Source organism: Nerophis ophidion, linkage group LG18, assembly GCF_033978795.1.
Source record: "Nerophis ophidion isolate RoL-2023_Sa linkage group LG18, RoL_Noph_v1.0, whole genome shotgun sequence".
Classification (NCBI taxonomy): Eukaryota; Metazoa; Chordata; class Actinopteri; order Syngnathiformes; family Syngnathidae; genus Nerophis; species Nerophis ophidion.
Window position 1 is genome coordinate 39,421,650 of NC_084628.1, and position 14,084 is coordinate 39,435,733.

The following is a 14,084-nucleotide window of genomic DNA, read 5'->3' on the forward strand; positions in this document are numbered from 1 at the left end:
AATCATAGATTGTGATTTCTGGATTTTTCTTTTTAGGTTAGCTCTCATACAGTGGACATGCAACTACTGCAAAAATTTCTGACCCCTCCATGATTTATAAGTGGGAGAACTTGCAAAATAGCAGGGTGTTCAAATACGTATTTTCTTGAATGTATACATTTTAGCGTCCCGGAAGAATTAGTGCTGCAAGGGTTTCTGGGTATTCCTTCTGTTGTGTTTATGTTGTGTTACGGTGCGGATGTTCTCCCCAGATGTGTTTGTCATTCTTGTTTGGTGTGGGTTCACGGTGTGGTGCATATTTGTAACAGTGTTAAAGTTGTTTTTTGTACGGCCACCCTCAGTGTGACCTGTATGGCTGTTGACCAAGTCTAATGCATTCACTTGTGTGTGTGCGAAAAGCTGTAAATATAAATGACAGGGCCAGCACGCAAAGGCAGTGCCTTTAAGGCTTATTGGCGCTCTGTACTTCTCCCTAAGTCCGTGTAGCACTCCGTACAGCGGCGTTTTAAAAAGTCATAAATTTAACTTTTTGAAACAGATACCGATAATTTCCGATATTATTTTTTAAAGCATTTATCGGCCGATAATTTTGGCAGTCTGATATTATCGGACATCCCTATGTAAAACACATTTTCTGTATATTTACCACATAATTGTTGAGTTGAATTTTCCCGGCAAATAATTTTTTTCCTTCACATTTCTGTGAAATGAACGTTTACGTCTCACTGATATTTCATCCTGTAAAATGACAACTTGGTCTTTTTCAGAGTACTGTGATTTTTTTCCCCACTTTTCAGTTCAGGACCCAATATTACTTGACAATTTGGAAGCTGAGCCGGCCGTTAAAGATACCTTGTCCAATAGCCCCAAATAGAGATGTCCCTGGGGAGCACAGAGCTCGGTGTCTCATTGAAGGTAATTTGGATGATATGACAGACGCGTGTGTGATTTAGACTCGAGAGTCAGATTTCAAGAAGCTAAGTTGTGTTTGAGTACTGCCTTTTTCTGCAATATACAACAATAAGTAAGCAGGGCTCATTGACAGCATGTAAATTAAATATGCAACAAATTTGTGTCTTTTTCCTTGCACTGCAATGCAAATACACACATCTCTATTTATCAATGTCAGACAGACTATGTTAGATACCTTTTCAACACATTTTGGCTTAAGGATCTTTAATAGCAATATCAATTCATGCAAACACTTCGGCATTCGATACCTCTTTCTGTATGGTCAATTTCATCTTGATCCTTTTGGAGTGCGGCTCGGTCCACAGGAAGCCAGCGTCAATAAGACGCACCTGGGAGAAGAGAGCTGTCAGTTAAACGGTAACATTATCACCAGACCTATATATACCTTGATGGTGCAGAAAAAAAGACCATGTATTTTTTTAACCGATTTCCGAACTCTAAATGGGTGAATTTTAGCGAATTAAACGCCTTTCTGTTTATCGCTCTGTGGCGATGACGTCACCGAGGTAACACAGCCGCCATATTCATTTTCAACACATTACAAACACCAGGTCTCAGCTCTGTTATTTTTCGTTTTTTCGACTATTTTTTGGAACCTTGGAGACAACATGCCTCGTCGGTGTGTTGTCGGAGGGTGTAACAACACTAACAGGGAGGGATTCAAGTTGCACCACTGGCCCGAAGATGCGAAAGTGTCTGCCGCCAGACCCCCGCTGAATGTGCCGGAGTGTCTCCACATTTGACCGGCGATGCCAAGGCAGACATGGCACAGAGATGTATGGATAACCTGCAGATGCATTTGCAACGATAAAGTCAACGAAATTACATTTTTGTTGTTTTGCTTGATAGTAAAAAAGATACACAACTATGGAGGAGCTGGTCTGAGAAGCTTAATGTGTACATATCTTTTATACACATTGGGCCCCACCCCCGACACATTCTCTCAAAGTGGCCCCCGCCGAGTCAAAATATTTGCCCAGCTCTGATATAACAAATGGTGACTTCCTATCTACATTTATAGAGAAGCTTGTTGGTGTGAATGACAAGTGGGCAAGGTGAATATTAAGTCGTAGAAAATTATAAATTATATAACGTTTCTGTGCGACCGTGTAGCAAAAGCGAACGAGGAAAAGAGGTTCTGGGGAGCCTGGCTGCCCTGATGGAAGCATTTCTGCGCGGTAAGTGAGAGATTCCTGGGACAAATGGAGAATCATGTGCCTCTCAGTCCTTTCCAACGAGGACGTGGAAGACATTTACCTATTTGGAATCGTGATCGCAGGGCACCTTCTGACTGGGCTGGGCCTTGCTCTGGTGTATTATCAAATTCGTAAGACGATGGCAGCCACTCAAGGAGCCCAAAGGCTGTCCATCGCAATGGAAGGTTTGGGCCGGGCTGTGGGATCACAGACTGGGGCGATTTCTGAACTGAATCGCAAGATAGATCACATCAGGGAAAAGCTGGTTGAATGGGAAAAATTGGATATGAGGGCCGGCATGGACGAATAGAACAAACAAGCCATTGTAATGTCTGCTCGCAGAAAAACAAAAAGCCTAATCTACAATTTGACTCCCTTGAAAAGCCTTGACGCTGCAACATCAGGAGAAGGCTGTGCTGGCATCTCAATGACGGACGCTTTTGACCTCCTTTCCTCCTCAACGACCCCTGGAGACAAACGTTTGCTTGGATGCAGAATGGCCCCAGGCCTATGGCCACTACATCAACAAACCAAAGACAACGCCGCACACACACAACCTCCCCCACCCCACGCCTTCACCACCGCTTGATTCCCCTTCAGGTTGATGGACAGCTGGCAGCGCTTTATAACAGCAGTCGACCTCCAGGCCCCAACTCCCCCACCCCTCTGTTGCGAGTTGTCGTGATTAAATATAACATGCTTATGTGTGCATGGCATTGAGGTTTTTTCCCACTCCAGACTAAGCCCCGTTAGGAGCCCAGTCGAGATCGTATTTTTTTCCCACCTTTTACGGGGCGCCTTATGGCGACCCATCAGCGTTCCTGTTCTGTAACCCTGTACACTGTTTGTTTGTCTAGCGGGTTTGTGCTGAAAACATAGTTTCGTTGTACTTGTTGCAATGACAATAAAGACCTATCCTATCTGTACCCCTTCCGGGGCCGGTGGTCGGAGCCCCCTGAGTTAATGCATGACACAGGTCCGCTAGGAAGGATCACTTACTTTGGTCATGGAGGCTTTAATTTTTTTCAGACATAGAGTGAGAAGCTCCCTGGATTCCAGGGCACATTGCAACCAAGTGGTTGGAGGCTGCAAGTACCTGCAAAGAGAAGGAAGATTTACATGTAACTCCAGTTCACAGAAATGATTAATGCATGCAACTCCTTGCAGAAAACATTGTACTAATAATAATAATAAAAGGAAATGGAACAAACCGTTCGCATTGCTTGCAGAAATGCACGGTGACTTGCTTGGGAATTCCCTCAGAGATGTCCACCTGAGTGCGCAGACAAGGCACGCACATGTTGGCCGGGTTCGGGGGAATCGGGACACCACAAGTGCAGCACAGGCTAAACAAAAATGGGAATTCAATCAGTGACAATATTGCAGACCCCATTCCTATTATATAAAAGACATGACGCATGAAACTTTGTAGTGAAAGCAAAATGTAAACAAGACGTACAGTAGATAGGGTTGCAGAATTCCGGAAATATTCAAAGTTGGAACCTTTGGACGGGGATTAACGGGAATATTAAAAAGTTCAAGTACCAATGATTGTCTCATACACACTAGAATATGGGAATTAATGGAAATAAACATTGAATGCAACATACTAGATCTTGCAGCATGATTATTAGCTAAATCAACCTGATTTAATGCAAATTTAGTTGAATTTCGACCCTGAACTGTGCATTCCTCACATGTGCAGTTCACTCTTCCATCACATGCGCAGATAATTCCCAGCATGCTACACACTACAGCAGGGCTATTGAGGCCACACTGACTTCCATCCCAGGCTTGGGATCTTTCTGCGTGGGTTCCCTCCAGGTACTCCTGCTTCCTCCCACCTCCAAAGACATGCACCTGGGGATAGGCCCCTCCCAACTTCCAAAAACATGCACCTGGGGATAGGTTGATTGGCAACACTTAATGGGCCCTAATGTGTGAATGTGAGTGTGAATGTTGTCTGTCTATTTGTGATGGCCCTGCGATGAGGTGGCGACTTGTCCATGGTGTACCCATCCTTCTGCCTGAATGCAGCCGAGATAGGCTCCAGCACCCCCCGCGACCCCAAAAGAGACAAACAATAGAAAATGGATGGATGGAACCTGATTTAAAGCAAATTCGGTTGAATTTCAACCCCGTACTGTGCATTCCTCAATCACATGGGCAGTGCATTCTTCCATCATCTACGCGGATAATTCCCAGCATGCTTCACACTACAGCAGGGCTATTGAGGCCACAGTAGTATTTAAGCCCAAGTTGATGATATCACTGGGGTAAATGTATTTGATCTATAGTATTTAGGTGTAATACAGGTGTAATTGATTGTTACTGTACGACTGTAGACTACTTCAGCAGACACCCACTCAAGCCAGCGAGCTGTTACTGTACCTGTTAAATAATTTTGGGGCCAATATTTCTAGCTAGCTAGGTTTATGTACCACCGCAGTCTCATAATGAACCGAAAATATTTCTCCGTTAGCCGTGATGCTAATTTTCTCTATGTTAAATCCTATTCAATTATGCTAACAACTTTAGCGATCCACATTGACCTTTTGTGCAAGTACTAAATCAAAACGTGTCGTTTCCTCTGCCTATAACGTAAAAGAATGTAGGTTAGAGTTTGACTTAGCATGCTGCTTGACTGTTCATTTATTCATCAGGCCCATTTCTATTCATTTGTCCGTCAGTAAAATATTTTTGAAGACTCTTCCAATTGTTTAGCGGACTATTTATATCTGTGTGTGGCCTCGCATTAGTCTTTTACAAGCTTCTCATCTTATTCTACAGAAAAAGATGGATGGTTTCCAACTTTGAATAATCAAAAAAAAAGGTCAAAACTTCCATACTTCCCGAGCTTAACTTCCCGTGGTATATTTCCAGAAAGTTTCCGAGAATTTACAAGGAAACTTCCCACCTCTTTGCGACCCTAACAGTAGACCACCAGCAATAGGAGTACAGTACAGTAATATACTAAATGTCAGTGTTTTTCAACCAGTCTGCTATGCCGTGGGAGATTATCTAATTTCATCTATTTGCGTTAAAAATGTTTTTTTGCAAACCAGTATTCATAATCTGCAAATTATGTGCCATTGTCGAGTGTCTGTGCAGTCTGGAGAGCAGCAGACTCACCACATTAAACTATTCCATATCAGTAGGGTGGCAGCCGGTAGCTAATTGCTTTGTAAATGTCGGAAAAAGGTTTGGTGGCCACGGGTGAAGCGCTTGCTGTCGAAAGTCGGGACCCGGGATGGTCTCCTTCTGGCCCCACTATGGACTGGAATCTCACTATTATGTTAGATCCACTATGGACTGGAATCTCACACTATTATGTTAGATCCACTATGGACTGGACTCTCACACTATTATGATAGATCCACTATGGACTGGACTCTCACACTATTATGTTAGATCCACTATGGACTAGACTCTCACTACTATGTTAGATCCACTATGGACTATACTCTCACTACTATGTTAGATCCACTATGGACTGGACTCTCCCACTATTATGTTAGATCCACTATAGACTGGACTCTCACACTATTATGTTAGATCCACTATGGACTAGACTCTCACAATATTATGTTAGATCCACTATGGACTAGACTCTCACAATATTATGTTAGATCCACTATGGACTGGACTCTCACACTATTATGTTAGATCCACTATAGACTGGACTCTCACATTATTATGTTAGATCCACTATGGACTAGACTCTCACAATATTATGTTAGATCCACTATGGACTGGACTCTCACTATTATGTTAGATCCACTATGGACTAGACTCTCACAATATTATGTTAGATCCACTATGGACTGGACTCTCACGCTATTATGTTAGATCCACTATGGACTGGAATCTCACTATTATGTTAGATCCACTATGGACTGGACTCTCACTGATATGTTAGATCCACTATGGATTGGACTCTCACACTATTATGTTAGATCCACTATGGACTGGACTCTCACACTATTATGTTAGATCCACTATGGACTAGACTCTCACACTATTATGTTAGATCCACTATGGACTGGAATCTCACTATTATGTTAGATCCACTATGGACTGGACTCTCACACTATTATGTTAGATCCACTATGGACTGGAATCTCACTATTATGTTAGATCCACTATGGACTGGACTCTCACTGATATGTTAGATCCACTTTGGATTGGACTCTCACACTATTATGTTAGATCCACTATGGACTGGACTCTCACACTATTATGTTAGATCCACTATGGACTAGACTCTCACACTATTATGTTAGATCCACTATGGACTGGAATCTCACTATTATGTTAGATCCACTATGGACTGGACTCTCACACTATTATGTTATATCCACTATAGACTGGACTCTCACACTATTATGTTAGATCCACTATGGACTAGACTCTCACAAGATTATGTTAGATCCACTATGGACTGGACTCTCACACTATTATGTTAGATCCACTATGGACTGGACTCTCACTATTATGTTAGATCCACTATGGACTGGACTCTCACAATGTTATATTTAAACCACTATGGACTGGACTCTCTCACTATTATGTTAAATCCACCCTGGACTGGACTCTCACTATTATGTTAGATCCACTATGGACTGGACTCTCACACTATTATGTTAGATCCACTATGGACTAGACTCTCACAATATTATGTTAGATCCACTATGGACTGGACTCTCACTATTATGTTAGATCCACTATGGACTGGACTCTCACTATTATGTTAGATCCACTATAGACTGGACTCTCACACTATTATGTTAGATCCACTATGGACTAGACTCTCACACTATTATGTTAGATCCACTATAGACTGGACTCTCACACTATTATGTTAGATCCACTATGGACTGGACTCTCACACTATTATGTTAGATCCACTATGGACTGGACTCTCACAATATTATGTTAGATCCACTATGGACTGGACTGTCAAAATATTATGTTCTGGACACTTACACTATTATGTGGGGTTAGGGGGAGTCCACCACATCTGCGGTCCTCTCCAAGGTTTCTCATTGTGTGGGATCTGAACCGAGGATGTTGTTGTGGCTTGTGCAGCCCTTGCTGAAACTCCTGATACAGGGCTACATATGTAAACATTGATTGATTGATAGATTTACATTCAAAGTTCCTCTCACTGCAACTAAGGCGCCAAACTCAAACTCCTGAAAAACCACCCCACAGCATAATTCCTCCTCTCCCAAAATTAACACTCGGCACCATGCGGTCCAAAACGTACCGTTCTACTGGCAACCTCCAAAACCAGAATATTTAGGAGCGAGGGAATTGCACGACTGGATTTGTTGCACAGGCAGCATCCTGTCACAGTTCTACGCTGGAAATCACTGAAAGCGTCCCGTTCTTTCACAAATCTTCGTACAAACAATCTCCATTTCTAAGTGCTTGATTGTATACACCTGTGGCCGGGGCCAAGACCATTAATGTAAGTTAGTAACCTATCATTTCAAACAGGTACATTTCCAAACAAAATGAAAATAGCTAAAGTTGCGCCAAGTTATAAGACTGGAGATAAACCATCTATTTACAAATTATAGACCTGTTTCTGTACTTCCACAATTTTCTAAAATCATTGAAAAACTGTTCAATAACAGATTAGAGAGTTTCATGAATAAAAATAGAATACTCAAAGAGAACCAATATGGATACAGAGCTAATGTTTCAACTACAATGGCTTTAATTGAAATCACAGAAGAAATAACCAATGCAATAGATAGTAAAAAATGTGCGGCAGCAGTGTTTATGGATCTAACTAAAGCATTTGACAAAATTAATCACAATATTTTAATCAAAAAACTAGAACGATATGGCATCAGAGGGTTAGTCTTAAATTGGATAAGAAGTTATCTAACGAACAGGAAACAATACGTGAAGCTAGGCGAACACAGTTCTACAATGCTAAATATATCCCGTGGTGTACCTCAGGGATTAATACTAGGACCTAAAGTATTCAATCTCTATGCAAATGACATTTGTAAAGTTACAAGAGATTTAAACTTAGTTTTATTTGCGGATGATACAACAGCGTTTTGTTCAGGAGAGAACACACAGAAGATAATACAAATAATAACAGAAGAAATCAACAAATTAAAAAAATGGTTTGACAAAAACAGACTATCATTGAATCTCAGTAAAACCACAATAATGCTATTTGGTAACAGTAGAAAAGAAAGTCAAACACAAATACAAATAGACGGAATAGAATTTGAAAGAGTAAATGAAAACAAATTTCTAGGTATAATTATTGATGATAATTTGAACTGGAAATCTCATGTAAAAAATATACAACATAAAGTAGCAAGAAATACGTTAATAATGAATGAAGCCAAATATGTTCTAGACCAAAAATCACTTTATATTCTCTACTGCTCACTAGTGTTACATATCTGAGTTATTGTGTGGAAATATGGGGAAATAATTACAAAAGTACACTTCATTCACTTACAGTGTTACAAAAAAGATCATTTAGAATAATACATCATGTTGGATATAGAGAACATACAAACCCTTTATTTATTGAATCAAAGATACTGAAATTCCACAACATAGTGAATTTGCAAACAGCTAAAATGATACACAAAGCAAACTATAACCTGCTACCCAGGAATATACAACAATTCTTCTCAACAAAAGAGGAGAAATATAATCTTAGAGAAAAATGTAACTTAAAACATTTGTACGCACGTACAACACTTAAGTCCTTTAGTGTATCAGTATGTGGAATTAAATTATGGAATAGATTAAGCAAAACAATCCAACAATGTACTAATATGATCCACTTCAAGAAACTCTTCAAACTGGAAGAACCATGATAAACATTCTGATTTTATTCACCCATTCATTCATTTTCAAAATAATCTTACTTATCTCATCGTATGGAATAAAACTTACTTCACCAATCATTTATTTATTTATTTTTATTGTGATTACTTATGCATTGTGAATACATTGAGAATAGGAAGTGAAAAAAAGTTTTTAGCAACTGTTATGTAAAGAAAAGGGGTAGGATTAAATAAGCTCTGCTTCTTCCTACTCCTTTTCGAACATGTTGAAAAGAGAAACTGGAAATTGTGATGTATCATGTTGTATGCTTGCATGTTCCAAATAAACTCAAACTCAAGTGATCAGGATACCCGATTCTCATCATTTGGAAATACTTTTGGCAATATAGTGAAGGAGGAGGTGTTGTTTAGAGACCAGCTCAGTTCTGAACAGAAAATGTGCGAGAATAAAGATGATCGCATTTCAACAGACTGCAATAATGACTTATTAACACCAAATAGGAGGTACTTACATATTTCCCTGGTTGCGTGTGCCAACAGGTTGCATGTACTCCATTATTGACCCCTACAATGTACAAATGCAATCAGAATGTGCAATCATTCATTGATAACAAAATTAGAGTAAGTATACAACTCATTAAAGGCCTACTGAAAGCCACTACTACCGACCACGCAGTCTGATAGTTTATATATCAATGATGAAATATTAACATTGCAACGCATGCCAATACGGCCGCTTTAGTTTACTAATTTGCAATTTTAAATTTCCCGAAGTGTCCTGTTGAAAATGTCGCGGAATGATGACGCGTATGATGACACGTGTTTGTGACGTTATTGGTTGTAGCCGACATTTCGTCCCAGCACCACTCACGGCTAAAAGCCGTCCGATTTAATCGCATAATTACACAGTATTCTGGACATCGGTGTTGCTGAATATTTTGCAATTTTTTCAAATTAATAATGGAGACGTCAAAGAAGAATGCTGTTGGTGGAAAGCGGTGTATTGCAGCCGGCTGTAGCAACACAAACAGCCGGTGTTTCTTTGTTTGTTGTGAAGCTTTACTATGGAACAGAGCGGTCAAGCGAACATGGTTCTCTGCCACAGTGGTTCTCAAACTTTTTTTTAGTGATGTACCCCCTGAGAACATTTTTTTAATTCAAGTACCCCTTAATCAGAGCAAAGCATTTTTAGTTTAAAAAAAGAGATAAAGAAGTAAAATACAGCACTATGTCATCAGTTTCTGATTTATTAAATTCTATAACAGTGCAAAATATTGTTCATTTGTAGTGGTCTTTCTTGAACTATTTGGAAAAAATATATAAAAAATAACTAAAAACTTGTTGAAAAATAAACAAGTGATTCAATAATAAATAAATATTTCTACACATAGAAGTAATTATCAACTTAAAGTGCCCTCTTTGGGGATTGTAATAGAGATCCATTTGGATTCATGAAATTATTTCTAAAATTCCTTCACAAAAAAATTTATTTTTAACATCAATATTTATGGAACATGTCCGAAAAAAAAATCTAGCTGTCAACACTAAATATTGCATCGTTGCATTTCTTTTCACAGTTTATGAACTTACATTCATATTTTGTTGAAGTATTATTCAATAAATATATTTATAAAGGATTTTTGAATTGTTGCTATTTTAGAAAAAATCTCACGTACCCCTTAGCATACCTTCAAGTACCCCCAGGGGTACGTCTACCCCCATTTGAGAACCACTGCTCCACCACATGTCAACCAGCAGGTTTCGTTGAGAAAATTGTGGTAATAAGTCGGCTATTACCAGAGACATAAGCGGAGCTTGCGTCCTCTTGCAGCTGTCAAAGAGGCAGCTGCGACTTTTTTGGCCCCTCCATGGCTTCACTCAGAGACACTGGCGGTCACCACATCCCTCCGACTTTCAGGTATGACTTTATAATCTCACTAAAACACTAGTAACATAATAATCAGATAAGGGATTTTCCAGAATTATCCTAGTATAATGTGTCTAATAACATCTGAATCGCTCCCACTGCCCTTTTTTTTTTCCTTCTAATCCTTCACTCCCACTTTCCTCATCCACAAATCTTTTATTCTCAATCAAATTAATGGGGAAATTGTCGCTTTCTCGGTCCGAATCGCTCGCGCTGCTGGTGTCCATGATTGTAAACAATGTGAGGATTTGAGGAGCCCTATAACCCGTGACGTCACGCACACATCGTCTGCTACTTCCGGTATAGGCAAGGCTTTTTTTTTATTAGCGACCAAAAGTTGCGAACTTTATCGTGGATGTTCTCTACTAAATTATTTCAGCAAAAATATGGAAATATCTCAAAATGATCACGTATGACACATAGAATGGACCTGCTATCCCCGTTTAAATAAGAACAACTCATTTCACTAGGCCTTTAATATCAGTACAATGACTGTTAGGCTCCAGCACCCCCGCGCCACCCCAAAAAGGGACAAGCGGTAGGAAAATGGATGGATGACTTAACTAAGTGTCTAGCAGTAGCATTACAAGATAAACAGCTGTTTATCCATCCATATTCTTTTTTTACCGCTTGTCCCTTTTTGGGGTCGCGGGGGCATTTGAGTAAACCTAAAATATATTGGGCGACATTCTAAACAAAGGACTTCAAATATCACACTCGAGTTAAAGAACAAGGCATATATATACTTACAATAGTAAGGTTAAGATGAAATAATAACCACACTTTTTTAACGCCACGTTTTTCCCACGGAGGTCCGTGCGGAAGAGGCTGAATGACGTAACGCAAGGCTTGAGGACCCAGAAGCTGCCCTATTTTCGCCTGAGTAAAATACGTAACCAAAACATTATTTAATCCGGATAACGCAGGGGTAGGGAACCTATGGTTCTAGAGCCAGATCTGGCTCTTTTGATGACTGCACCTGGCTCTCAGATACTTTTTAGCTGAAATTGCTTAACACGATAAGGAATGAATAAATCCGCTGGTAATCACAGTATGAAAAAAAATATAAAACATTCTCATGCATTTTCATCCATCCATCCGGTTTCTACCGCACCTGTTCAAGAAGTCGCATTAATGGTAAGAAGTATTTTATTTATTTTTGGCTAGCCTCAGAATAACAATGTTATTAAAAAGAATAAGAGACGTATTATACTCTAAAAATGTTGGTATTTCTTAAAAATGCACGCATATAGTTGCATTCAGTGTTAAAAAAAAAAAAAAAAAATGTTATGGCTCTCACGGAAATACTTTTTAAAATATTTGGCTCGTATGGCTCTCTCAGCCAAAAAGGTTCCCGACCCCAGGGATAACGTGATGCACTATTACAGGGGTCGGGAACCTTTTTGGCTGAGAAAGCCATGAAAGCCAAATATTTTAAAATGTATTTCCGTGAGAGCCATATTATATTTTTTAACATTAAATACAACTAAATGCGTGCATTTTTTTAAGTACAACCGAAATGTTTTGAGTATAATAAGTCTCTAATTATTTTTAACAACATTGTTATTTATTGAACAGGTGCGGTTGAAACTGATGGATGGATTAAAATGCATGAGAATGTTTTATATTTTTAACCTTATTTTTTACATCGTGATTACCAGCGGAATTATTCATTACTTACCGTGTTAAGCAATGTCAGCTAAGATTCATCTGAGAGCCAGATGCAGTCATCAAAAGAGCCATATCTGGCTCTAGAGCCATAGGTTCCCTACCCCTGCACTATTATTTAAACACCAACTATGTGTTTTATTGTACTGCTTCAAATAAGCGTAAAATTGGCAAAAAAATATATATGAATAAATGAAAACAATAAAGACATTCAACACGTATTGTCAAAAAATATCAGGGATGTCAAACAGGCCTGTAAAAAAGGTTCAATCCCGCCCGTGTAAAATTGAGCTGCATTTTTAAATAATAAAAACAACAACAAAAAAACGCTGTTCTATATGTGTCCACTGGATGTCGCAATAGAAATTCTGTTAGGCAAGCAAATAGTTTATACTGGGGGCGAGCAAGTATACCAAGCAGGAGGTACACAACAAAGCGGGGCTGCGAATCCTTCCCCTCGGTCCATTGCAAACAAATTTAACACATTTTTAAATTTAAAGAAAGTGAACAATATGAGATTTACTGTCAGTCTTTTAATTTTTGGTTTGTTGAAACTGTTCACACAGCTTTTATTTTTCCATGGATACACAGTGATCCCTAGAAGGATGGGAGTATCTCATCCATCCATCCATCCATTTTCTAACTTGGAGTGTTTTGTCAATTACTTGTGATGTGTGCACATTTTCAGAATGTGCTTGTTCTCTTTCTTGCAATTTCATAGTCCATGCTGCCCTGCTCACGTCACCGCATGTAAGTTTTTGTTTATTTATGCCAAAGTTAGTGCCTTCTGTTTTATGTCCTTAGTTTACGTCAAAGTGCTTTTTGGTTTTCTTAGCCGAGTTCTTTGTTTCCGCCTTGTGCGCGCCTTTTGTTTTCACTTTTTATAGTATTATTAAATCATGTACTCACCTTCACGCCATGTCCATTCCAGTTCTTTTGCATCTCGGGAAAACGATCCACGCAGGAAACTGCACCATAGTCCAAGTTTCGACAGCAACTAGTAAAAAAATGCAAGAAAAAGCCTGCTTACATTGAAGCCTATGAGAGTTACTCGATTCTGCTTATAAAGCGCTTAAAATAACATCCAAACACCTCCAATAAAGTTTTATATACATGCTGTAAGTATATATGTAATGTAGTAAGAGGCACATTCATAATAACATGTAATATTTACATATTTTGGTCATTTTAAGCACATGGGGGCGCATTCATTTCCAAAACGCATCGCAACATTCGCTTTTTCCTTTGACGACATCGTTGATTACAACTCACTGCAGACTTCATTAGAGCCAACAAACTTAATGAAACATCACTTACTGTACAATGTTTGCTCTCACTGGGATGCCGACTGTTTGGACGCTGCTATATTTCAATCAATCAATCAATGTTTATTTATATAGCCCCAAATCACAAATGTCTCAAAGGACTGCACAAATCATTACGACTACAACATCCTCGGAAGAACCCACAAAAGGGCAAGGAAAACTGACA

At 39.3% G+C, this 14,084-nt stretch overlaps 1 protein-coding gene across 4 annotated transcripts in view; it reads right to left on the reverse strand.

Moving 5' to 3' along the window:
* The window catches only part of nmd3 (NMD3 ribosome export adaptor), a 59,615-nt gene that overhangs the window by 42,358 nt on the left and 3,173 nt on the right, over window positions 1-14,084 (reverse strand). For 3 of the 4 annotated variants that reach the window (XM_061878103.1, XM_061878102.1, XM_061878101.1), the window contains exons 2-6: window positions 13,503-13,590; window positions 9,511-9,563; window positions 3,380-3,514; window positions 3,168-3,264; window positions 1,221-1,301 (exon numbers count right to left, since the gene is read on the reverse strand). In XM_061878103.1, coding sequence (XP_061734087.1) covers window positions 1,221-1,301; window positions 3,168-3,264; window positions 3,380-3,514; window positions 9,511-9,563; window positions 13,503-13,535 — 399 coding nt within the window. In that variant the 5' untranslated portion in view covers window positions 13,536-13,590. Of the gene's footprint in view, window positions 1-1,220; window positions 1,302-3,167; window positions 3,265-3,379; window positions 3,515-9,510; window positions 9,564-11,675; window positions 11,815-13,502; window positions 13,591-14,084 lie in introns of those variants that run through there. The other variant, XM_061878104.1, reaches the window with a different exon arrangement.